General features: G+C 42.8%; 1 protein-coding gene across 3 annotated transcripts in view; it reads left to right on the top strand.

The window, feature by feature from the left end:
* Positions 1–24,646, top strand: part of LOC125457474 (mitogen-activated protein kinase 4-like) — a 133,924-nt gene that overhangs the window by 94,435 nt on the left and 14,843 nt on the right. For all 3 annotated transcript variants that reach the window (XM_048541730.2, XM_059649677.1, XM_048541817.2), the window contains exons 3-5: positions 2,852–2,996; positions 5,590–5,751; positions 21,143–21,344. In XM_048541730.2, coding sequence (XP_048397687.1) covers positions 2,852–2,996; positions 5,590–5,751; positions 21,143–21,344 — 509 coding nt within the window. The remainder of the gene's footprint in view (positions 1–2,851; positions 2,997–5,589; positions 5,752–21,142; positions 21,345–24,646) is intronic.

Genomic DNA, 24,646 nt, shown 5'->3' with positions numbered 1-24,646 from the left:
TACCCTACACAAGGTCCCAGGTAATGACCATCTCGAACAAGGGACAGTCTAAGAGATAATGGGAACTGCAGATGCTGGAGAATCCAAGATAATAAAGTGTGAAGCTGGATGAACACAGCAGGCCAAGCAGCATCTCAGGAGCACAAAAGCTGACGTTTTGGGCCTAGACCCTTCATCTGATGAAGGGTCTAGGCCCGAAACGTCAGCTTTTGTGCTCCTGAGATGCTGCTTGGCCTGCTGTGTTCATCCAGCTTCACACTTTATTATAAGGGATAGTCTAATCCTCGTTTCTTCATATTCAATTATGTTACTGTTACTGTGTGCCCCAGATAACATCCAGTGGGTTATCATTGACCAGAAAATGAATTGGACTAGCTATATAAATACAGTGGCTACCACAGCAGGTCAGAGTTAGGAATCCTGCAGCAAGTAACTCATCTCCTGAGTCCCCAGAAAAGCCTCTTACCATCTACAAGACACAAAACAGGATTGTGATAGAATACTGTCCTTTTGCCTGGACGGGTGGAGGTCCAAGAACACTCAAGAAGCTTGACACCATCCTTAATGAAGCAGCCGCTTGTTTGGTTCCACATCCACAAACATCCACTTCTTCCAACATGCGGTAGCAGCAGTGTATTATCTACAAGATGCACTGCAGAAATTCTCCACGACTGTTTAGACAGCACTTTCCAAACTCCTGACCACTACCACCAGAAGGACAAGGGCAGCAGATATATGGGAACACCACCACCTGCAGGTTCCTCTACAAGCCACTCACCATTCTGACTTGGAAATATATCGTGTTTTCTTCGCTATCACTGAGTCAAATTCAGGAACTTTCTCTGTAATGGCATTGTTGGTCTATTTACACCAAATGGGCTGCAGTGGTTCAAGAAGGCAGCTTACCACTACCTGTGGAGGGACATGTAGGAATGGCCAAAAAATGCTTGCCCAGCCAGCGATGCCCCTATCCCATAGAATTTTTTTTCTTAATTATGTGACCTTTACAATGGGGAATTAACTGCAGTCATCCATCTGTTGCAGCTCAATAATTACATAGTACAGACAAGACTGTTGCATGCAAGTAGCACACCCTCGAATGTTTTGGTGCATAGAATCGAATCCTCAGAGTGGCTGCACAACTTAGAGGGAAAGCAGCTTGTGAGTTTGTAACTGTAACAGTGACCAAGTTAAACAAAGCTAGAGGAGTTGTTAGGAATGAGGAAGGGTAATCTTTTCAAGCAGGCAGAAGTAGAAGGGGAATGAACATCTGGGCTTTGGATCAGTGTTCACAGCTATGATGCATATCCAGCCTAGATGGGACTTGAGCCTGCACCTTCTGATACTAGAGTCAGGGACAGTACCCCTGTGCCACAAGACCCTAGCCTCAAACAGATCTGGTAAATGATGAGGGAGTTAGCAGGAGGATATCAATGGACTGGGCAGACAAACAGGCCAGTAGCAAATAGAATTCAACTTGGAAAGTATGATGTAATTCTAACAAGGGATTACACTATCAATGGTACGACACTAGAAATACTGGGACCTTGGTGTGCATATGGACTGGTCCCTGAAAGAAGCAGGGAAAATAACCAGGTGATCAAACGGGCATATGGGCTTGCCTTTATTAGTTGATGCATAGGATACAAGAGCAAGGTGGTTATGTAGGAACTGCATAAAACTATGATCATGTCACAACTGGAGTACTGAGGGCAACCCTGGTCACCACATTATGCTACTCGAGAGGATGCACATGAGATTTATCAGAATGTTGCCTGTAGTGGAGTGTCTGAGCTATGAGGAAAGATTGGATAAGCTAGGGTTATTTTCTTTGGAGTAGCAAAACTTAAGAGGGAGCCCTGTTAGAGGTGTGTAAGATTGAGAGGCATAGGTAGACTGGATAGGAAGGTTCTTTTTCCGTTAATGGAGCGATCAATAACCAGGGACCATAGATTTAAGGTAAGAGGTAGAAAGCTAAAGTGGAGAAGAAACATTATCATCAAAAGGGTAGTGGGAGCCTGAAAGACTGGTTGAGACAGAAACTCTTGAAATATTTTGAACCAAATTTGGATATACACTTGTATTGTCATTACCTTCAGAACGATGGACCAAAAGCTGTAAAATGGGATTAGTTTAGTCAGAGCTTTGTTGGCCAGCATAGAAATGATAGGGGAATGGCCTCCTTCTGTCCTGTAAATGTCTGAGTCAATAACTCAGGGGGAAGTTCTCGGAGTTAATAAGGAGGAAGATGTTAGTGATAGGGCTGAAATGAGGCCTGTACATAAATTGTAGTGCCATACAATTGAGCACGGATGTCGAAAGCCGAAAAGCAGTAATTGCTTGATGCACTGGAGCCACATTAGAGCACCTGAGAGTCACCTTGCTACCAAACATCTTCAACATGCCTTCATGTTCTGCAACCACCCTGCCTCTGAAAAGTCACCACCTTGCCTACTGCTCGAGGGCTTCAACAGTATAATGCAAACAGCAGCCTCAGCATCTGAAAAGGTGGCATTGCTACTCAGTGTCAGACAGTTTCAGGCAGGACAGGAAATCACTGTCGCAGAAAGCAATTCGCCAAAAACTATGGTGGGTAACCACTCAGCTCCCTGATCGGCAGAAGATCCTTTTTTAGAGGATGATGGTCAAGGCATCCTGTGCGTTATGCCTGGCCCTCACTTTGAAGAAAGATCTGAATATTTGCCAATTTCATGCTATAGGTTTGTGATAATGATACCCTTAGTACCTTAAGCAACAAAATTGTTTCACAGAACTTTTTCTTTAAAGCCAAACCAATGTGGAAATTGTTTGTGTTGGTCAATATTGTGTTTTCACACTTCTCATTGTCCAGGGTCATCTTTCTGAAGGTTTAGTAACCAAATGGTATCGATCTCCTCGCCTCCTTCTGTCTCCGAACAACTACACCAAAGCTATTGACATGTGGGCTGCAGGCTGTATATTTACAGAAATGCTGACTGGAAAGATGTTGTTTGCTGGTAAGAAAGTTCCTATTCATGTATTTACCATTTACAAAATGTTGTCTTGCAATGCTGGATAGAATTACTATTTCATTAGCAACAATTAAAATAAAGTGAAAAAAAGACGAAATGAATACACAGAAGATGGAAATCTTCAAAATGCACCGAAATTGGTAAGCCCACCTCTTTGCTGAATAAGCAGAGTCCTGAACTTCATAGTGTTAAGTTCGTTTTTCACAGACCTTCATGGACTTGATGCAAGAGCATGACACTGACCTGGTTACAAAAACACATTCCTTTATTATTAAGCAAGTACAAGCTGCGGAGGATCGCTGTACACAACCTGGCACAGAGTGCTGAGTATCGTGTGCGATTCTCTCTGAACAGGGGACAATCCCCGCTTTTATACCCTTGGAATTGGCAGACACAGAAAACAACGACTACATGTGAGAACAGGATACAGCTTTGATCGTCACCACAAAGTGTATGATGACAAGATGCGATTTCGAGTGGTGACAACTGCCTGGCTTGATCAAAGGTCACTGACCTGGCCATCTCAGCAGGAACAGGGGTAGGAAGCAGTGCGGCTAGAGCCATAAAGATTACAGAGCTTAATGCCATTTGTTTTTACAAATGTTTCACAGCCCTACAGATGTTTCACACACAATCCTATTCGAGCAGGAAGTTGAGACAGTGTTCACATACTGCTGTATGAGGAGAGAAGGAGCATAACCCATTAACATCTCAATAGCACCAGGCTGGGCTGATCCATTGTCAGCTGACAAAGAAACCAACACAAGGCCATTCTGCCTGGTCTCAATCTTAGCAAGATATTTCTCACAGTCTCAGTGGTCCACAACAGCATCTGTGGATGGGATAACTACCCTGCATTTATGAAGCCTTATTTTTAAGGTGAGAAAACTCTCCATTTATATAGTGCATTATTACCATCATGTTAAATGATATGTATAAGCAGATCTAACAGCCCAAAGATGGGCATCTATGAGGCATTATGGAACATGAACAGCAGCAGAACTGTATTCCAGCTCATGGCTTGACAGATCCTCACTCCTATAACCATTAAGCAAAATTACCTTGAGACTCAATTATGAAATATGCAAGTGCAACTATGATACATATGAAAAGGGTTAATAGAAAGTAATTATTCTTTTAGAGATAACAAAGTGTGAAGCTGGATGAACACAACAGGCTAAGCAGCTTCTTAGCAGCATGGAATTGGCCTGCTTTGTTATTTCTGATTCTCCAGCATCTGCGTTCCCATTATCTCAGATATAATTAATTTTTTGCCTTGGTGATAGGAGAGAAGATCTGTTAGGCCACAAACTGGCATACACTTCTACTATTGATGTTCCATAATGTCTCATGAATGCCCACCTTTGGACTGCTGGATCTGCTTATACATATCATTTAACATGATGGTAATGATGCACTATTGCCTTAAAAATAACACTTCACAAGTACAGGGTAGTTATCCCAACCACAGATGTTATTGTGGACCACTGAGACTGTCAGAAATATATTGCTCAGATTGAAACCAGGAAGAATGGCCTTGTGTTGGTTCCTTCCTCAGCTGACACTGGCTCAGTCCAGCCTGGTGCTATGAGCTTTGAGACTCTGCTTATTCAGCAAATGGTGAATGTTGAAGATTCCCACCTCTTCTGTGTATTCTGTGTTTGCAGTTGTTTGACGAAAAGGTGCTCAAAATGACGATATGACTAATTTGCCAGTTGATTGCTACCAACTAGCCCTCAATCAGCAGAAGAATTTCCTGACCTTCTTACACTTGGAGCCATGAGATTCCATAGGGTCTGCAAGGATTCCCAACGTCATTCTCAGCTATTCTGCTGGACACACCAGGGTTTATGATAAAATAACCCAGAAGATTGGTTGATAAATGTTATTCTTAGTGTATAATTGTGTGCACTAAGGCTGTTCCAGTTTGGTGAGAGATAATGGGAACTGCAGATGCTGGAGAATTCAAGATAACAAAGTGTGGAGCTGGATGAACACAGCAGGCCAAGCAGCATCTCAGGAGCACAAAAGCTGACGTTTCGGGCCTACACCCTTCATCAGAGTTCCAGTTTGGTGACCGTTTGCTAGAAAAATAGGACCATATGGGACAACTGAGCTTGGGATGTCTAAATCTTATGTTGCTGTGATGCCTTTGGCATTGTTAATGGGTCTGTCAGCTCTTTGTGTTTTGCTTCAGTTCTGCAGTTATTGTTTATAACTGACTGACTGACTTTCTAGATCACTTCAGACGACATGAGCAGTTAAATTCATGTTGTGGGAGGAGAGCTACATGTAGGTCAAAACAAGTAGGGGTGCCTGGCTGCATTGCCAGAAAACCTGAGGTAAACCAACATGGCCTCTTTTCTCTACCCCTCATTGTCAAGGTGAAACTCACATTTGAGGATTCCAGGCCGCAGTCCAATATTTCCCTAATATATACTCTAACATATCCTAACAGTTAATGGATCCGGTTATGTAGGTTTTAAATTTTGAACGACACTTGTACTGTGACAAAGAATACGTGAATTAATTTTAAAATGGTGTGATGTCGTCTCTCCATCTTTTTTTTTCTTGCCAGGTGCTCATGAGCTGGAACAAATGCAGCTGATTCTGAAAACAATTCCTGTTCTCCGAGAGGAGGACAAGCAGGAGCTGCTCCGGGTTATGCCAGCATACATCAACCCAAAATGGGAGGTAACTAAACCACTGAGCACACTACTTCCTGAAGGAAATGCAGAAGGTAAATCATCATTCGAAAAGGAGTGCGATATTTGATATCTGTGATATGTCTTCAGAAGACAAGTGCCTTTTCACAAGGGGAAACAGTAATGTGCACTTTTCCCTCCTTTGTACATAAAACAATTCTGCAGTGGGATTTCTTGCTGCTTTGGAATCTTTCCTATTTACATAATGAGAAGAACTGCAAAAGAACAATGGATTCTCTGCAAGCTTATACATTGTAATATAACAAAGTGTGAAGCTGGATGAACACAGCAGGCCAAGCAGCATCTCAGGAGCACAAAAGCTGACGTTTCGGGCCAAGACCCTTCATCAGAGAAGGGGATGGGGAGAGGGTTCTGGAATAAATAGGGAGAGAGGGGGAGGCGGACCGAAGATGGACAGAAAAGAAGATAGGTAGAGAGGACAGTATACGTGGGGAGGGGATCGGTCAGTCCAGGGAAGACGGACAGGTCAAGGGGGCAGGATGAGGTTAGTAGGTAGGAAATGGAGGTGCGGCTTGAGGTGGGAGAAGGGGATAGGTGAGAGGAAGAACAGGTTAGGGAGGCGGGGACAGGCTGGGCTGATTTTGGGATGCAGTGGGGGGAGGGGACGAGCTGCGCTGGTTTTGGGATGCAGTGGAGGAAGGGGAGATTTTGAAGCTTGTGAAGTCCACATTGATACCATTGGGCTGCAGGGTTCCCAAGTGGAATATCAGTCGCTGTTCCTGCAACCTTTGGGTGGCATCATTGTGGCACTGCAGGAGGCCTATGATGGACATGTCGTCTGAGGAATGGGAGGGGGAGTTAAAATGGTTCATGACTGGGAGGTGCAGTTGTTTATTGCAAACCAAGTGGAGGTGTTCTGCAAAGCAATAAATTTGGTTCGCAATAAACAACTGCACCTCCCAGTCACGAACCATTTTAACTCCCCCTCCCATTCCTCAGACGACATGTCCATCATAGGCCTCCTGCAGTGCCACAATGATGCCACCCGAAGGTTGCAGGAACAGCACTCATATTCCACTTTGATACCATTGGGCTGCAGGGTTCCCATGTGGACTTCACTTGCTTCAAAATCTCCCCTTCCCCCACTGCATCCCAAAACCAGCCCATCCTGTCCCCGCCTCCCTAACCTGTTCTTCCTCTCTCCTATCCCTTCCGCCCACCTCATGCTGCACCTCCATTTCCTACCTACTAACCTCATCCCACCCCCTTGACCTGTCCATCTTCCCTGGACTGATCTATCCTCTCCCTACCTCCCCACCTATACTCTCCTCTCCACCTGTCTTCTTTTCTCTCCATCTTCGGTCCGCCTCCCCCTCTCTCCCTATTTATTCCAGAACCCTCTCCCCATCCCCCTCTCTGATGTAGGGTCTAGGCCCGAAACGTCAGCTTTTGTGCTCCTGAGATGCTGCTTGGCCTGCTGTGTTCATCCAGCTTCACATTTTGTTATCTTGGATTCTCCAGCATCTGCAGTTCCCATTATTTCTTATACATTTTACAGCTTTTAACAGCACAGAAAGGCCGTACAGCCCATCATGTCTGCATTTTCTGACCATGGACTTTATCCACTGCTGAGATCACCTTGCGTGCCTGGGGCCACATTAAATGATTAATAGTGCTGCCATCTGACTGCTATTAAGAAAAGTTCCAAGGGACCCATGCCCTATGCTTAACTTGGAATGTTAAACTATATCATACGAAAAGAAAAAGCTTATGACTGTGAAATAACATGTGGCAATCCAAAAGATTAGATGGAATAAACAAAATATCAAAAAAGACCAAAAAATTAATGAGGGAAAGGTTTTAATATGAGAGCAAGCAGCAAAATGTTAACACAGCTTAGTAAGAGTTTCTATAAATCTTTAAAGAACAAAAGAGTTAAGCAAGAGTTTTGGTGTACAGAAAGTGAGACTGGAGAATGAATATTGAAAAATAATACAATGATGGTTGAATACAAAAGATACTTCTCTGTGGTCTTCTCGACAGAGAAAGCAAGTAACACCCCAGAAGCAGCAATAAATTGGGAAATGGAAGGGAGAGAGAAACTCTGGAAACTCATTCAGCAGGGCAGTGATACTGAGTAAATTGTTTGAGCTGCAGCTGGCAACTGCCAGGACTCCGATGGACTTCAAGCTCGTGTCTCAAATTGTCCTGGTTGGGAGGTTGTTAATGTGTTTGTTTCAGTTTCACAAAACTGCCTTATTTTGTGGTCTGTCCTATTAGATTGGTAGATAGTGAATAATTCCTCTCTTCAAAAAGTGAACAAGACAAAAAGCAAGAAACTACAAGCCAGTGATACTAGGAACTGCTGATGCTGGAGTCTGAAATAACAAGGTGTAGAGCTGGATGAACACAGCAGGCCTGGCAGCATTAGAGGACGAAGAAGGCTCCAGACTTTAAACATCAGCTTTGTTGCTCCTCTGATGCTGCTTCGCCTGCTGTGTTCATCCAGTCCTACACCTTGTTAACTGCAAGTAGTTAGCTTAACCTCTGTCATAGAGAAAATGTTAGAAGCTGTTATTAAAGATGTTAAAGCAGGGCATTTGGATAAGTTCAAGGTAACCGGGCAGAGTTAACATAGTTTTGCAAAGGGAAACTTTTTAAGTTTGGCAATCTATTGGATTTCTTTGAAGAGGTGACACTTGCTGTGGGTAAAGGCGAGCTGAAAGATGTACAGTAGTTAGATTTCCAGAAGGCATTTTATGAAGAGCCACATCAAAGGTTATTGTAGAAAGTAAAAGATCAGGATGTAGGGGTAGAATATTGGCATGGATAGAAGCTTTCCTGACTAACAGGAAGTCAAGAGTAGGCATAAATGGGTGTGCTTCGAGGATCAAAGCTGAGACTTCACCTTTTTTCAGTTTATGCACATGATTAATATTAAAGGTCAGAAGGCTTGGTTGCAAAACTTGCTGACTCCACAAAGATATTTAGGTGAGGATGTAAGGAGGTTGTGAAGTGAATGGGCAGAGATGCGAATTGGGAATAAAATGTGGAATTGCCCATTTTGACAGGAAAAATAGAAAAGAAGCATTTCGTCTAAGTGGTGAGAGATTGCAGAGCCCTGAGATGCAAAGGGATTTGGATGTCCTCCTGCATGAAGGTTAGTGTGTGCAGGTCCAGCAAGCAATTAGAGCTAATAGAGTATTATCATTTATTGTAAGGATAAAAATAGGGAGATGATACTTCAGTTATATAGTGAGCATTGGTGAGACTACATCTAAGTACTGTGTACTGCATTACTCACCTTATTTCAGGAAGGATGTAAATGCTAGAGACAGTTCAGAGAAGGTTTACAAAATATTACCCGGAATGAGAAGGTTTGTCTAATGAGGAAAGGCTGACTAGGTTGGGCTTGTATCTGAAGGAATTTGGAAGAGTAAGAGGTGACGACTGAAAAATATCAGATGCTGTGTTGCCTTGACAGGGGAGTTGTGAAGATGTTTCTTTTTAGTAGGACATCCTAGAATTGGGAGTCACTTTTAAACAGAGATTTTCTTTCTTTTCAAGAATGTTTAAAACTTTGTTCCTGAAAATATGGCAGAAGCAGAGCTCTTGACTATTTGTAAAGATCAAAGAACAAAGAAAATTACAGCACAGGGACCCGGGTTCGATTTCAGCCTCGGGTAACTGTCTGTGTGGAGTTTGCACATTCTCCCTGTGTCTGCATGGGTTTCCTCCCACAGTCCAGAGATGTGCAGGCTAGGTGGATTGGCCATGCTAAATTGCCTGTAGTGTTCAGGGATGTGTGGGTTATAGGGGGATGGGTCTGGGTGGGATGCTCCAAGGGGCGGTGTGGACTTGTTGGGCCAAAGGGCCTGTTTCCACATAGTAGGGAATCTAATCTAATCTAATCTCTCAAACTTTTCCCCTCACACCTTGAAATCGTGACCCCTAGTAATGGAGTCCCCCACTCTGGGAAAATGCTTCTTGCTATCCACCCTGTCCAAACCTCTCATGATTTTGTAGACCTCAATCAGGTCCCCCCGCAATCTCCGTCTTTCTAATAATCCTAATCTACTCACCCTCTCTTCATAGCTATCGCCCTCCATACCAGGCAACATCCTGGTGCACCTCCTCTGCACCGTCTCCAAAGCATTCACATCCTTTTGGTAATGTGGCCACCAGGACGGTACACAGCATTCCAAATTTGGTCGAACCAAAGTCTTATACAACTGTAACATGACCTGCCAACTCTTGTACTCAATACCCCGTCTGAGGAATGAAAGCATGCTGTATGCCTTCTTGACCACTCTATCCACCTGCATTGCCACCTTCAGGGTACAACAGACCTGAACACCCAGACTGCCCTGTGCATCAATTTTGGGCCCCACACCTCAGGAAGGACATAGTAGCCATTCACACGGATGATCCCCGGAATGGGAGGTTTAACGTATGATTGGAAATACATTCCTGCTTTTTCATCAATGCTGGGCAATTAGGAATGGGCAATAAATGCTGCCTGATCAGCGATGCCCTCACTCTGTGAATGAATAAAAATAAAACTCCAGAGGGTGGAGTCAGGGCACCAAGAAGGGAAATAAATGAAAGGGTACTAAAGATGGAGCAATTATAATGAAAAAATATTTTCCTCTGACTGTTTTCAATTTCAAAATGGTTAACGAGCAGCGAAAAATTCCTGTCCATCATATAATGGGGCTACTTATCCTTAGTTTCACATTGATGATTCATATCAGGTTTATCTTGTTACTGTTAACTTTGTATACATGAGGCGTTCACTTTTGATGGATGATGAAAGCAAGGAAACAGGTAGCGTCTTCCATTAAATGGAATCAGTAAGTATTGTTACACTTGGGCATTTTCTTCAACACTTGTTGGTAAGATGGCCATTTTTAAAAGCAGACAAAGATCCTTAAGAAATGTGTAGTCTCATGATTGCTGTGTGCGTGATATTGTGTAACAGGACTAACAGACAACTTTTTTATGAAAAATGTATTCATCTGTAGATATAGGTTTCTCAGGGAAGACCAGCATTTATTGTCCATTTTTAAAATTTCCTTGATGAACAAGGAATGATGAACGACCCTTCATCTACTGTTCTGATCGAGGTGGAGAAGATACTATCAAAGTGCTATCAAAACAGAGTACCACAGTTTTAACCCAGCATTGATGAAAAAGCAGGAATGTATTTCCAATCAAGATGTTGTGTGACCTAGACAGGAGACTAATTATAATATACACAAGGAACTTTACTAGATGCTCAGGGATAGTCGGAACTGCCAATGCTGGAGTCTGAGATAACAAGGTGTGGAGCTGAGGAGCATGGCAGGCCAGGCAGCATCAGAGGAGCAGGAAACCTGACGTTTCAGGTCTGTACCCTTCTTCAAAAATGAACAAGGAATGATGAACAACCTTAGTCTACTGCTCTGATACAGGTAGAAAGGATACTACCAAAGTACTGCCTATACAGAGTACCACAATTTTGACCCAGTATTGATGAAAAAACAGGAATGTATTTCCAGTTAAGATGTTGTGTGAAGAAGGGTCCAGACCCGAAATGTCAGCTCTCCTGCTGCTCTGATGCTGCCTGGCCTGCAGTGTTCATCCAGCTCATAGTCAACACTGTTTTGTTTTGTGAAGGGTAGGTCGTGCCTCTCAAACCTTATTGAGTTCTTTGAGAAGGTGACTAAACAGGTGGATGAGGGTAAAGTGGTTGATATGGTGTATATGGATTTCAGTAAAGCATTTGATAAGGTTCCCCATGGTAGGCTATTGCAGAAAATACGGAGGCATGGGATTGAGGGTGATTTTAACAGTTTGGATCAAAAATTGGCTAGTTGGAAGAAGACAGAGGGTTGTGGTTGACAGGAAATGTTCATCCTGGAGTGCAGTTACTAGTGGTGTATCGCACGGATCTGTTTTGGGGCCAATACTGTTTGCCATTTTTATAAATGACCTGGATGAGGAAGAATGGGTTAGTAAATTTGCAGATGACACTAAATTCGGTGGAATTGTTGATAGTGCGGAAGAATGTTACGGGTTATAGAGGGACATAAATAAACTGCAAAGCTGGGCTGAGAGATGGCAAATGGAGTTTAATGCAGAAAAATGTGAGGTGATTCACTTTGGAAGGAGTAACAAGAATACAGAGTACTGGGCTAATGCTAAGATTCTTGGTAGTGTGGATGAACAGAGAGATCTCGGTGTCCATGTACATAGGTCACTGAAAGTTGCCACCCAGGTTGATAGGGTTGTTAAGAAGGCGTACGGTGTGTTAGGTTTTATTGGTAGAGGGATTGAGTTTCGGACCCATGAGGTCATGTTGCAGCTGTACAAAACTCTGGTGCAGCCGCACTTGGAGTATTGCGTACAGTTCTGGTCGCTGCATTTGTAGGAAGGATGTGGAAGCATTGGAAAGGGTGCAGAGGAGACTTACCAGGATGTTGCCTGGTGTGGAGGGAAAGTCTTGTGAGGAAAGGCTGAGGGTACTTGAGGCTGTTTTTGTTAGAGAAGAAGGTTAAGAGGTGACCTAATAGAGACATACAAGATGATCGGAGGATTAGATAGGGTGGACAGTGAGAGCCTTTTCCCCCGGATGGAGATGGCTAGCATGAGGAGACAAAGCTTTAAATTGAGGGGTGATAGATACAGGACAGATGTCAGAGGTAGGCTCTTTACTCAGAGAGTAGAAAGGGCATGGAATTCCCTGCCTATAACAGTAGTAGACACGCCACGTTTAAGGGCATTTAAATGGTCATTGGATAAACATATGGATAATAATGGAATAGTGTAGCTTATATGAGCTTTAGTTTGGTTTCACAGGTCGGTGCAACATCGAGGGCTGAAGGGCCTGTACTGCGCTGTAGTGTTCTACGTTCTATGCTCTCTACACCTTGTTATATTTGATGCCCATTGTTTTCTCCTAAATATTTCCATTTATTCTGAAAGAAGGTGTATACCACACTGTTAGGTCATTATAGTTTATTCACTTATAAGTTATATAAAAGTACATACGAATATACAAATTGGGAGCTGTGGCCTCTCGAGCTTATATTCATTTTCCATGAGATCATGGCTGATTTGGTTGTGCCCTGAATTTTACATCCCCCCCCAATTAACCATTGAATCCCTAGTTGGTCAAGAAAATGTCTGTCTTAAAAACAAATTGAACGGTTCTGCCTCCCCTGCTTTCAGGGGAAAGAGTTCCACAACTTTACAATGCTTCGAGAGAAAATAGTTCCTTCGTATCTCTGTCTTAATAGGGAGAACCCTTACTTTTAAACTGTCCTCTAGTTCAAGTCTTGCCGACAAGAAGAAACATTCTTTCAGCATCTGTCAAGTCCCCTCAGGATCTTGTATGCTTCGATAAGGTCACCTCTGATTTTTCTCAACACCAACGGATTCTGGTACAGCCTACCCAATCTTTAATATTGTTCAAAGGAGACTAGAAGTCGAAGCTCTGTATTAGCAAGCATTTCTCTAACCTTTCCTCATCAGGTAGCATACAGTAAGTTAGTAAGTGTCCAGCAAGATCTTATAAACCACAGTGAGATAAATTACCACTTCATCTCTTTTGACATGGACTGAGGGACAGATATAGGGCCACCTTGTTCCATAGAAGCAGATCAGTGAATGCTCCTTACTCGTGGAACTGGAAACATACTAATCAACAAAATCCTCCTGAACACACTTCGTTTACCTAGCAGTAGTAAGACCAGTAGCAGTAACTTGTCAGCATGGTAGGTTGTATATCACTTCCTACTGCTTTCAGTAAAATCTAGTCGGTCTGAATGTTTTAGCCCTGCATTTATTAGTAGTGTTAATATGGAAGTGAGACACCAAGACTAACTTCAGGAAGTTTGCTGTCTTAACGAGTATCACCATTGGTTGATATAAATCTATCATTTTATGCTGGCAACTGGAGGTCTTAATGATGTACCATTTGCATTAATAATGACCAGAAATTTATGCAGAAACCCTGGAACTGTCACTTCAGGTGAAACAACAGGGTAGATGCTGTCTCTGTCAGGCCATGATGTTCTGCAGCAGTTTAACAGGTTGTTAGTTTAAAGAGGGCAGGACAATCACTGCCATCTCAGGGGAGATTCTGCCTCCAAGATGTGCTATCCAATCAAGGGTTTGTTTCTGCACTGAAAGAGGCCATCCAACCCATTGTGTCTGCCGTGACCAAAAGAAGATGAAAAAAGAAATGTACCACTCATTTTAAACCCACTTTCCAAACCTGATCTGTAGTCATGTATATTAGAGCACTTTAGGTGCAGATCCAGGTACCTTTTAAAAGAGTGGAGGGTTCCTGCCTATACAACCAAACCAGGCAATGAGTCCATACATCTACCAGCCTCTGGGTGAAAAGCTTATTCCTCAGGTTCCCCCATACCCACAGTAATTGATCTCTTCATTGAGAATCAGATCTTTCCTGTGTACCCTGTTGAGGTCCCCCAAACTTTGTACATCTCAATGAAGTCACTCCTGAGCTTTCCCATTCTAAAGAAAACAATCCGAAATTATCCAAACTTCCCTCACTGCTGCTGTTTTCAAGCCCTGACAACATTCTTGTAGATCACCTCCGTACTGTCTCCAAAGCAATTATGTCTTTCTAGTTATATGGTGATCAGAACTGTAAATAAAACTGTGGCTGATCCAGAGTTTTATATTATTCCTATATTATAACACTAGTTCTGTGTTCTATACCTCAGCTGGTAAAAACAAAAGGCATCCTTTTGTGTTTTCTTCACCACCTTATCTATCTGTCCTCACACTTTCACAGAACTGTGGGCGTGCACTCCAAGGCCTCTAACGTGCCCAACGTTTCTCAATATCCTCTCATTTATTGGGTATTCCCTAGCTTGGTTTGCCTTCCCAAATGCATAAACTCATGCCAGTACAGTTTAAATTTCATGTAACATTTTTCTGCCCATTCAACTGTACCATTGATATTCTTTTGGAAATGACTTTATCAACTACACGGCTAATTTTTATGTCATCTGCAAATTTCCTATCATATCTCCCAAATTATTGATGTATAGCTCAAAAAGTAAGGCTGTGACACTGAGCCTGTGGAACATCACTGGAAACCACTTTCCATTTGCACAAACATCAGTCATCCATTATCCTTCATTTCCTGTTGCTGAACTAATTTTGGATCCAATTCAACACATTCTCAAGTATCCCAGGAGATTTCAGATGAGATCCACCTGGCCCTCATTTTAATCACGACACTCATCTTGTGGAACTTATTGTTAAATGCCTTACTTACATCAAATGCCTTACTAAAGCCCACATAGGCAACATTCACATCAGTGCCCTCAACAGTCTCCCTTGTTACTTCCTCAAAACCTCTTAGTTAGTTAGTAAGGCTTGATATTCCCAAAAGAAACTGCCTATTCCTGATTAATCCCTACCTTTCTAAATTACAATGTATCCCGTTTCTCAGATTTGATTCCTATAATCTGTCCACTACCAAGGTCAGACTGACTGTCCTGTAATTAATTAGACTATCCTTTGCACTCTTTTTAGAGTACTGTGGTACAATGTTCACATACTTCCAGTTATTTGGTACCTCCCAAATATCCAGTGAGGATTAGAAATGATTCTTAATGCATCTGTTATTTCCTACCTGGCTTCCTTTAGCAGGCTGGGATACAATCCACCTGGACCTGGTGATTTTTCAACTTGTAACAATGTGAGTTAAGATTGCACGATGTTCAGCGCCATTCATGACTTCTTAGATACTAAGCAATGACCATCTCCAATAAGAGACAAACTTAAAAACCACCCCTTGATGTTCAATGGCATTACCATCACTGGATTCCCCACTATCAACATCCTGGGGTTACCATTGGCCAACAACTCAACTTGATCCCCCATGGAAATACTGTGGCTACAAGAGCAGGTAAGAGGCTGGGAATACTGCAATGCATGACTCACTTTCTGACCCCCTCCTGGAGCCTGCCTACAAAGCACTGCAGTGTAGCTGAATCCTCCAATCTATTTGATGTAGGTAGATCTACAGTGTAGTTAGGGAGATGGTTCCGGGAATTTGAACAAGTGATACTGAAGAAATAGCAGTATTATTCAAAGCCAGGAAATCAAGTGTCTTGGATAGGGGCATTTAAACAGTCCTTGGATAAGCATATAGATGATGATGGGATAGTGTGGGGGGATGGGCTTAGATTAGTTCACAGGTCGGTGCAACATCGAGGGCCGAAGGGCCTGTTCTGCACTGTATTGTTCTATGTTCTATGATTGCAGGTGGTGGTGTTCCCATGTAAGTACTACCCTTGCCCTTCTGGAGGGTGCTGATCAGGAGTTTGGAAGGTGCAGTCTAAAGAGTCTTGCTGCGTTGTTACAGTGCATCTTGTCAATGGTACACGTGACTGTCAATGGACATGGATCATAGAGGGAATGAATGTTTCAGGATGTGGTGTCAAGCTTTTTGGGTGTTGTTGGAGGAGTAGTCTTCCAGGCAATTAAGTGTTTTCCATCACACTCCTGACTTGTGCCTTGTAGTTGGTAGACAGGCTTTGGAGAGTCAGGAGGTGAGGTGCTCGCCACAGGATTTCCATGCTCTGCCCAGCTCTTGTAGACACTGTATTTATATGGGTAGTTGAGTTCAATTTCTCATCAGTAGTAACCCTCAGTGCATTGCTAAACTGTCAAATCCTATCATTAAATCGTAAGGACCAAGGTTAGATTATTTCTTGTTGGAGATGGTCATTACGTGGCACTTCTGTATCATGAATGTTACTTTTCACTTGCCAACCCAAGCCTGGATGTTGTCTAGATCTCATTGTGGTTAGACTTGGACAGCTTCACCACCAGAGGAGTTGTTGTCAACGGTGCTAAACATTGTGCAGTCATCAGTGAACATCCCACTTCGGACCTGATGATGAAGGAAAGGTCATTGATGAAGCAGCTGAAGATGGTCAGGTATAAGACATTACCCTGAGGAACTCTGGCAGAGATGTCCTGGAGCTAAGATGACAGACGTCCATCAAGCATAGTCATCTTCCTTTGTGCTAGAATGGCTCCGGGGGAAAAAATTTCCCCTCATTTCTGGTGATTCAAGTTTTGCTAGGACTCTTGATATGACATCCATATTCTTGCCCTGATTCCTTTAATACCCAAAAATCTATTGGTTTCAGTCTTTAACATCAATTATTTATCAGAAGAACATTAAAAGCAAATGGTGCACTATAGACTGAAAGATTAGTTATTAAGAAGGATGCTAAAGTTAGTCTCTTTATAAATTGCACCTGAGAAGAATGTGATTTTATAGTGGTTTTCAAGATGAAGAAGTATCATTTTAAAATAAATGATACTGCAGAACATAATTTCTATAAATTGTTAAGATTACATCTGGAGGCACAAACTTTAAGTGAAGGAAGGACAGATAGGGGACATTAGAAAATCTTTCTTTACACAGGAGGTATGTATAATGTCTACTGCTCCAAAGAGTTGTGAAGTACTCGAGCAAGGAAGTTTCAGAGGTATGTGGTAAGCGATAAACAATGGTATTAGATCAAGTGACCTGTGCCAGATTGATAGCCTGATTAACGTATGCTGTGGTCCAACGTTCTATGATTCTATGCCAATAACTTATAGTGGATTTAACATGATGAAATCTCCCAAAGTGACTTAAGGGAATATTGAATAACATGATGAAACATTTGGTGCAAGAGATACTTTCTTCCTTGAAAACTGAGGTACAGGCAGATAGATGTAGGGAAAGTGTTCCAGAGCTTGGCCCAGGCAATTGGAGTTGTGATGTGGACCAATTATAATTGATAATGAACAAGAAGCCAGAGTAAGAGGAGTACTGATATCTCACAGGGTTGTGGGCTTAGAGGAGATTGTGTGGATAAGGAGGGGCAAGGCTATGGAGTGATTCAAAAGCATTTGAGAATTTTTAAATCAAATCTTTGCTTACCAGGGGCCAATGTAGGTCAGCAAGCACAGGATTGATAGGGAAATGAGATTTGTGTGCGGTGTTAGGATATAGCCAACAGAGTATTGGATGATTTCAAATTTATGGAAGGTAGAATGCACAAGGCCACCCAGGAGTGCATTGGAATAATCAAATCAAAATTTAACATTGACATGGATGAGGGTATCAGCAGAAGATGAGCTGGAACTGACATTACAATGATGTCACCAGGGTGGAAATGGTGATGGTATGAGTAAGACATTGAAAACTAATCACCAGCTCAAATGTGTCACCAAGCTATGACAGACTGGCTTAATCTCGGAAGATTTGATAAAAACCAAAAGAGCTGTGGATGCTGTAAATCAAACAAAAATAGAAATTGCTGGAAAAGCTCAGCAGGTCTGGCAGCATCTGTGAAGCGGAATCAGAACTAATGTTTCAGGTCTCCTTCCTCAGAAATGATGGTAGTTGGGAAAATGTCCATTGATATGCAAAAGATTGGGTGGGGTTAGGGGTAGGGAGTAAATGATAGTTGTGGATAGACTCCAAAAAGATCTAAGAGCAGTTGGACAGAAAAGGAGTCAATGATCCAGCTAGGAGGTTGAATAGCGGTTTATGGGGACTGTTAGTGGCTAACAATAGGTAGTTAGTCACTATTTGTCACTATTAGGCTATCCACCTCCTAACCAGGTTGTTATTTATTCCTTTTCTGTCTGACTGCTCTTCGCTCTCTTTGGGCTCTATCCCCACTGACATTTTCCTAGCTACTATCAGTTCTGATGGAAATCTCAGATTGTCCATCCATTATAGCCCTTCAGATGCTTGAGATAAGCTGTGTTCTTGACGTACTGCAGTCCATGCTATGTAGATACACCTACAGTGCCACTATGGAGGTAGTTCCAGGTTTTTTGACTCTACAACAGTGTAGAAATTGTGATATAGTTCCTTATCAGGATGCTGTGCAACTTGGGAGGAACTTGCAGTATACACTGCCCTTTTTTTCTATATGGTAGAGGCCATGGGTTTGAAAGATGCTATCAAAGGACTTTTGTGTTACTATAGAGTTGCCACTGTGGAAGAGGGAGTAAATATTAAAGGTAGTACCAGTCAAATGAGTTACTTTGTCCTGAATGATGTGAAGTTTTTTTGAAAATTGTTGGAGCTGCATCCATCCAGATGAGTGGGGATTGTGCCATCACACTCCCAATTTGTACCTTGTAGATGGTGGACAGGTTTTGAGGAGTTAGGAACTGAATTACTCACTTCAGAATTCCTTGCCTTTGACCAGCTGTAGATAATTCCGAGGAAGTTGATAATGGGACTGTTTTGCAATGGCAATATAATTCAATGTTAAGGGAACATTGTTAGTTTCTCTCTTGATGGATAAGGTCATTTGCATTCAACAGAATTGTTACGTACCACTTGTTGAGAATTGTCCAGCTGCATATGAATGTGGAGTGCTTCAGTATCTGAAGAGTCATGAATGGTGCCGAACATTGTAAATACATTAAATAAGAACCAAAAGAACTGCGGATGCTGTAAATCAGGAACAAAAACAAAGTTGCTGGAAAAGCTCAGTAGGTCTGGCAGCATCTGTGGAGGAGAAAACAGAGTTAATGTTTCAGGTCTGGTGACCCTTCCTCAGAATTGATAGTGGCTGGGAAACGTCAGTTTCCATGCAGAAAATAGGGAGGTGGGTGGGTTAGGGAGTAAACAATAGGATAGAGCCCAAAGAGAGAGAAAGACAGTTGGACAGACAAAGGAGTTGCTAACGATCAGGCTGGGAGGGTGAATAGTTGTTAATGGGGGCTGTTAGTGACTAACAACAGGGGGTGTGTAGTGGCGGGCTGTGTGGTAACAAAGCCTGGTGTGTGGGGTGGGGTCTAGGACAGGGGAGAGTTTAGGCCCTAAAATTATTGAACACAGTATTGAGACTGGACGGTTGCAGGGTCCTCAAGCGGAAAATGAGGTGCTGTTCCTCCAGCTGGTGTTCCGCTTCACTGGAACACTGTAGCAAGCCAGAGACAGATGTTGGCCAGGGGGCAGGGTGGTGCATTGAAGTGGCAGGCAACAGGTAGTTCAGGGTCATTTTGCGAGTAGAATGTAAATTGGCAAATCGTTAGCAACCATTCTCACCTCTGACCATATTTGTTTAAGTCATTCTTCACTGTTTCAGTGGGTGATGCTTCAATGCGGCGGTACTGCACTACCGGTTAGACACACTGAACTGAGCCCCTTCCTCTTATTTGGTTAAGTGATCCACTTAGACTGAGAATTAGGGATTCCTGATATCCTGGCCTGAGTTAAAACAGATTTAGATTAGATTCCCTACAGTGTGGAAACATCCCAACAAGTCCACACCACCCCTTGAGGCATCCCACCCAGACCCATCCCAGTATAACCCACACACCCCTGAACACTATGGGCAATTTAGCATGGCCAATCCACCTACCCTGCACATCTTTGGACTGTGGGAAGAAACCGGAGCACTGGAGGAAATCCACGCAGACACGGGATTTTACCGATTACCTGATCAATATTTCATTGCTGTTGGTACCTGTGGAATGCAAAATCTTTCATGCATACCAACATTGGATATCCTTCAGATGTAATTCATTGGGAATCCTAAAAACATGAGAACTGTGTTATGAAGGCAAACTGTTTCTGGAAGTGTACAATTCCCTTTATTCATTATTTTTCCAATAAGTATATGCGCAATGCAGAGGTCCACACAGATTTAAAAAAATCATATTTTGCATAATCGTATTGCGTACAGTTCTGGTCGCCGCATTATAGGAAGGATGTGGAAGCATTGGAAAGGGTGCAGAGGAGATTTACCAGAATGTTGCCTGGCATGGAGGGAAGGTCTTGTGAGGAAAGACTGAGGGACTTGAGGCTGTTTTTGTTAGAGAGAAGAAGGGTAAGAGGTGACCTAATAGAGACATACAAGATGATCAGAGGGTTAGATAGGATGGGCAGTAAGAGCCATTTTCCTTGGATGGAGATGGCTACCACGAGGGGACATAGCTTTAAATTGAGGGGTGACAGATATAGGACAGATGTCAGAGGTAGGGTCTTTACTCAGAGAATTGTAAGGGTGTGGAATGCCCTGCCTGCAACAGTAGTAGACTTGCCGAGTTTAAGGGTATTTAAATGGTCATTGGATAAACATATGGATGATAATGGAATAGTGTAGGTAAGATGGGCTTCAGTTTAGTTTCGCAGGTCAGTGCAACATCGAGGGCCGAAGCGTCTCTACTATGCTGCAGTGTTCTATGTTCTATATAGAAAATCCACCACAGAACATTCCCTACTGAGCAGAAAGAACATAACTGGAGCACTTTTATTTAACCAATGTACACTCAAATACTGAGTAAACATGACTTGAAGTTAGGTCCTGCTTTTCACTTAACAGTATAGAAGCTAAGTGAGAGAAATTGTGTTGAGACAGCCAATAATGTTTGCTTGTAAAAGTAACCAATATTATCTGCTTGCTACAGCCATTGATTTCCTGGAAAAGATCTTAACATTTAACTCTATGGATCGATTAACCGCTGAGGAAGGCCTCGCACATCTCTTTATGAGCCCTTATTCCTGCCCTCAAGATGAACCAATTTCCCAGCATCCTTTCAGGATTGAAGATGAGATAGATGACATACTGTTGATGGAAGCAAGTCAGAACCAGATGTCAAACTGGGAGAGGTACTAATGTTGATTAGTATAAATTATGTTCTGCAAGATGTACTAAGAAATTAATCTGATACTTTAGAAACAATTCTTTCATGGAATTTACCACTCTTCACATCAGAACATACTTTAACTCAATTATATGTTGCATTTGAATCTGAAACTCTCTGCGCAAACAATCCTGAGCCCTGTAGGATTTGGTAACTGGTGATAATCTGCCCTTGTAAGAAGGGAATCCAGAGGATGGGAAATCCCCCATTTATTTCTCTTCTGCTGACCATAATCAATAGTGGTACTGAACAAAGTTATCCAAAATACATTTTGGGCTACATTTGAGTATAATGCCTAATTTTACAAATCATAAAATCTGTCAGATTAAATGCTTCCCTCCAATCTTGTCCCCCACAACATCTGTGCTGCAACTTGGTAGCTCCAATATTCTTGGGAGATAGTAAGAACTGTCAATGCTGGAGTCAGAGATAACACAGTGTGGAGCTGGCAAAGTTCACATTGAGACCATTGGCCTGAAGGCTCCCAAGGTAGAATATAAGGTGCTGCACTTCCAGTTTCCAGATGGTGTCATTGTGACACTGGAGGAGGCCCAGGATGGACATGTCGCCCAGGGAGTGGGAGGGGAAGTTGAAATGGTTCATGACTGGACGTTACATAGAACATTACAGCACAGTACAGGCCCTTTGGCCCTCGATGTTGTGCCAACCTGTCATACCGATCTGAAGCCCATCTAACCTACACTATTCCATGTACGTCCAAGTTGTTGTTGTTTATTGTGAACAGAGCACAGGTGCTTTACAAAGCCATCTCCAAGTTTCTGCTTTGTCTCACCTCATTTTCTGCCTTGGGAGCCTGCAACCCAATGGTCTCAGTGGACTTTACCAGTTGCAAAATCTCCCCACCCCTGGCTTTATCCCATGACCAACTTTCCCTCTTATCCCTGCCTCCTTGACCTGACACAACCTGGCCGTCTTCTCTCCTGCCTATCCACTCCTCCCACCTCACTGACCAATCCCCATCACTGCCTGCCAGCACTCCCCTATCACCGTCGCACCTACTTTCCCCAGCCCCATCCTTCTTCTCTCTGTTTATTTCAGAGCTCCCTTCCCTATTTCTAAAGAGGGGTCCCGATTCCAAAAAGTCAACTTTCTTGCTCCTCTGATGCTGACTAGCCTGCTGTTCTTCCAGCTCCACACTGTCTTAGCTCCAGCGTTCTCCTCTTTTACGCGAAGAAAGCTATAAATTTATCAGTTTGTCTTTGAACTTCTAACTTGGATAATTCCTGTGGAAAATCCCAAATAGATGGAGTGAAATCAGGTCCAGCTGCCATGTCCTTCACAGACACAAACAACTGCTAAATAAATGAGTGCATGAGCAAGGATGTGGACAGCTAGGTGTACCTGTAGACCTGGACCACAACTAAAGTCAGCTATGGGGAGGGGCAGAAGGGGTGAGAGAGTGAGGGCAGAAGGGATGGGAGAAAGGAAGTGTTGAACGTTAATGCTCTGACTGTCATAATTATGGGGCAGGCTTGATGGGCCTGCTGTCTTTTCTCTGTCATTCCGTGTTCTGTATTCAGGACAGGAGAAATTCTTATTGAAATTGAAACAGATTCCCTGCCATGGTTGAAGGTTTGGGGAAACCAACATAAAGAAATAGAAGACAAAATGCAGAAATCTAAGGCAGCAACCCCAGTTGTAGTAATGTTATTTGTGTCCAGCTGACAGTGAAAGTTAATATAAGCTTTGAAATAAGGATTGTTGATCAAAGTAGGACTTGAAGGGACAATATTGCAAAATCTCCTCTCATAAGATACGTTGATGGAATTTTACTACGGTCTGACCAATATGAGCTGTGGCAAAATATACTGCAGCAGGATTGGATGAGAAGTCCAGCAAGGCCACTCCCTACATCAGAAGAATCGTGCATCATCTTAGAACATAGAACATAGAATATTACAGCACAGTACAGGCCCTTCAGCCCTCGATGTTGTGCTGACCTGTCACACTGATCTGAAGCCCATCTAACCTACACTATTCCATGTACGTCCATATGCTTGTCCAATGATGACTTAAATGTACTTAAAGTTGGTGAATCTACTACCGTTGCAGGCAAAGCATTCCATTCCCTTACTGCTCTCTGAGTAAAGAAACTACCTCTGACATCTGTCCTATATCTTTCACCCCTCAATTTAAAGCTATGCCGCCTCGTGCTCGCCATCACCATCCTAGGAAAAAGGCTCTCCCTATCCACCCTATCTAACCCTCTGATTATTTTGTATGTTTCAATTAAGTCACCTCTCAACCTTCTTCTCGCTAATGAAAACAGCCTCAAGTCCCTCAGCTTTTCCTCGTAAGACCTTCCCTCCATACCAGGCAACATCCTAGTAAATCTCCTCTGCACCCTTTCCAAACCTTCCACAACCTTCTTATAATGTGGTGACCACAACTGTACGCAATACTCCAAGTACAGCCGCACCAGAGTTTTGTGTAGCTGCAGCATAACCTCTTGGTTCCGGAATTCGATCCCTCTATTAAGAAGGCATACAGTGTTTTAGCTTTTATTAACAGCCCTGTCAACCTGGGTGGCAACTTTCAAGGATCTGTGTACATGGACACCAACATCTCTCTGCTCATCTCTACTACCAAGAATCTTATCGTTAGACCAGTACTTTGCATTCTGGTTACTCCTACTAAAGTGCATCACCTCACACTTGTCGGCATTAAACTCCATTTGCCACCTCTCAGCCCAGCTCTGCAGCTTATCTATGTCTCTCTGCAACCTACAGCATCCTTCGTCACTATCCACAACTCCACCGAACTTAATGTCGTCTGCATATTTACTAACCCATCCTTCTACGCCCTCATCCAGGTCATTTATAAAAATGACAAACAGCAGTGGACCCAACACCAACCCTTGCGGTACACCACTGGTTACTGGTCTCCAGGATGAACATTTCCCATCAACTACCACCCTCTGTCTACTTTCAGCAAGCCAATTTCCGATCCAAACTGCTATATCTCCCACAATCCCATTCCTCCGCATTTTGTACAATAGCCTACTGTGGGGAATTTTTTCGAACACCTTGCTGAAATCCATACACACCACATCAACTGGTTTACTCTCATCTACCTGTTTGGTCACCTTCTCAAAGAACTCAATAAGGTTTGTGAGGCATGACCTTCCCTTCACAAAACTGTGCTGACTATCCCTAATCAATTTATTCTTTTCTAGATTATTACAAATCCTATCCCTTATAACCTTTTCCAACACTTTACCAACAACTGAAGCAAGGCTCACTGGTC

The sequence above is a fragment of the Stegostoma tigrinum genome, chromosome 1, assembly GCF_030684315.1.
Source record: "Stegostoma tigrinum isolate sSteTig4 chromosome 1, sSteTig4.hap1, whole genome shotgun sequence".
Classification (NCBI taxonomy): domain Eukaryota; kingdom Metazoa; phylum Chordata; class Chondrichthyes; order Orectolobiformes; family Stegostomatidae; genus Stegostoma; species Stegostoma tigrinum.
Note: the sequence above shows the minus strand (reverse complement) of the source record. Positions and strands in the feature narration are given on the sequence as shown.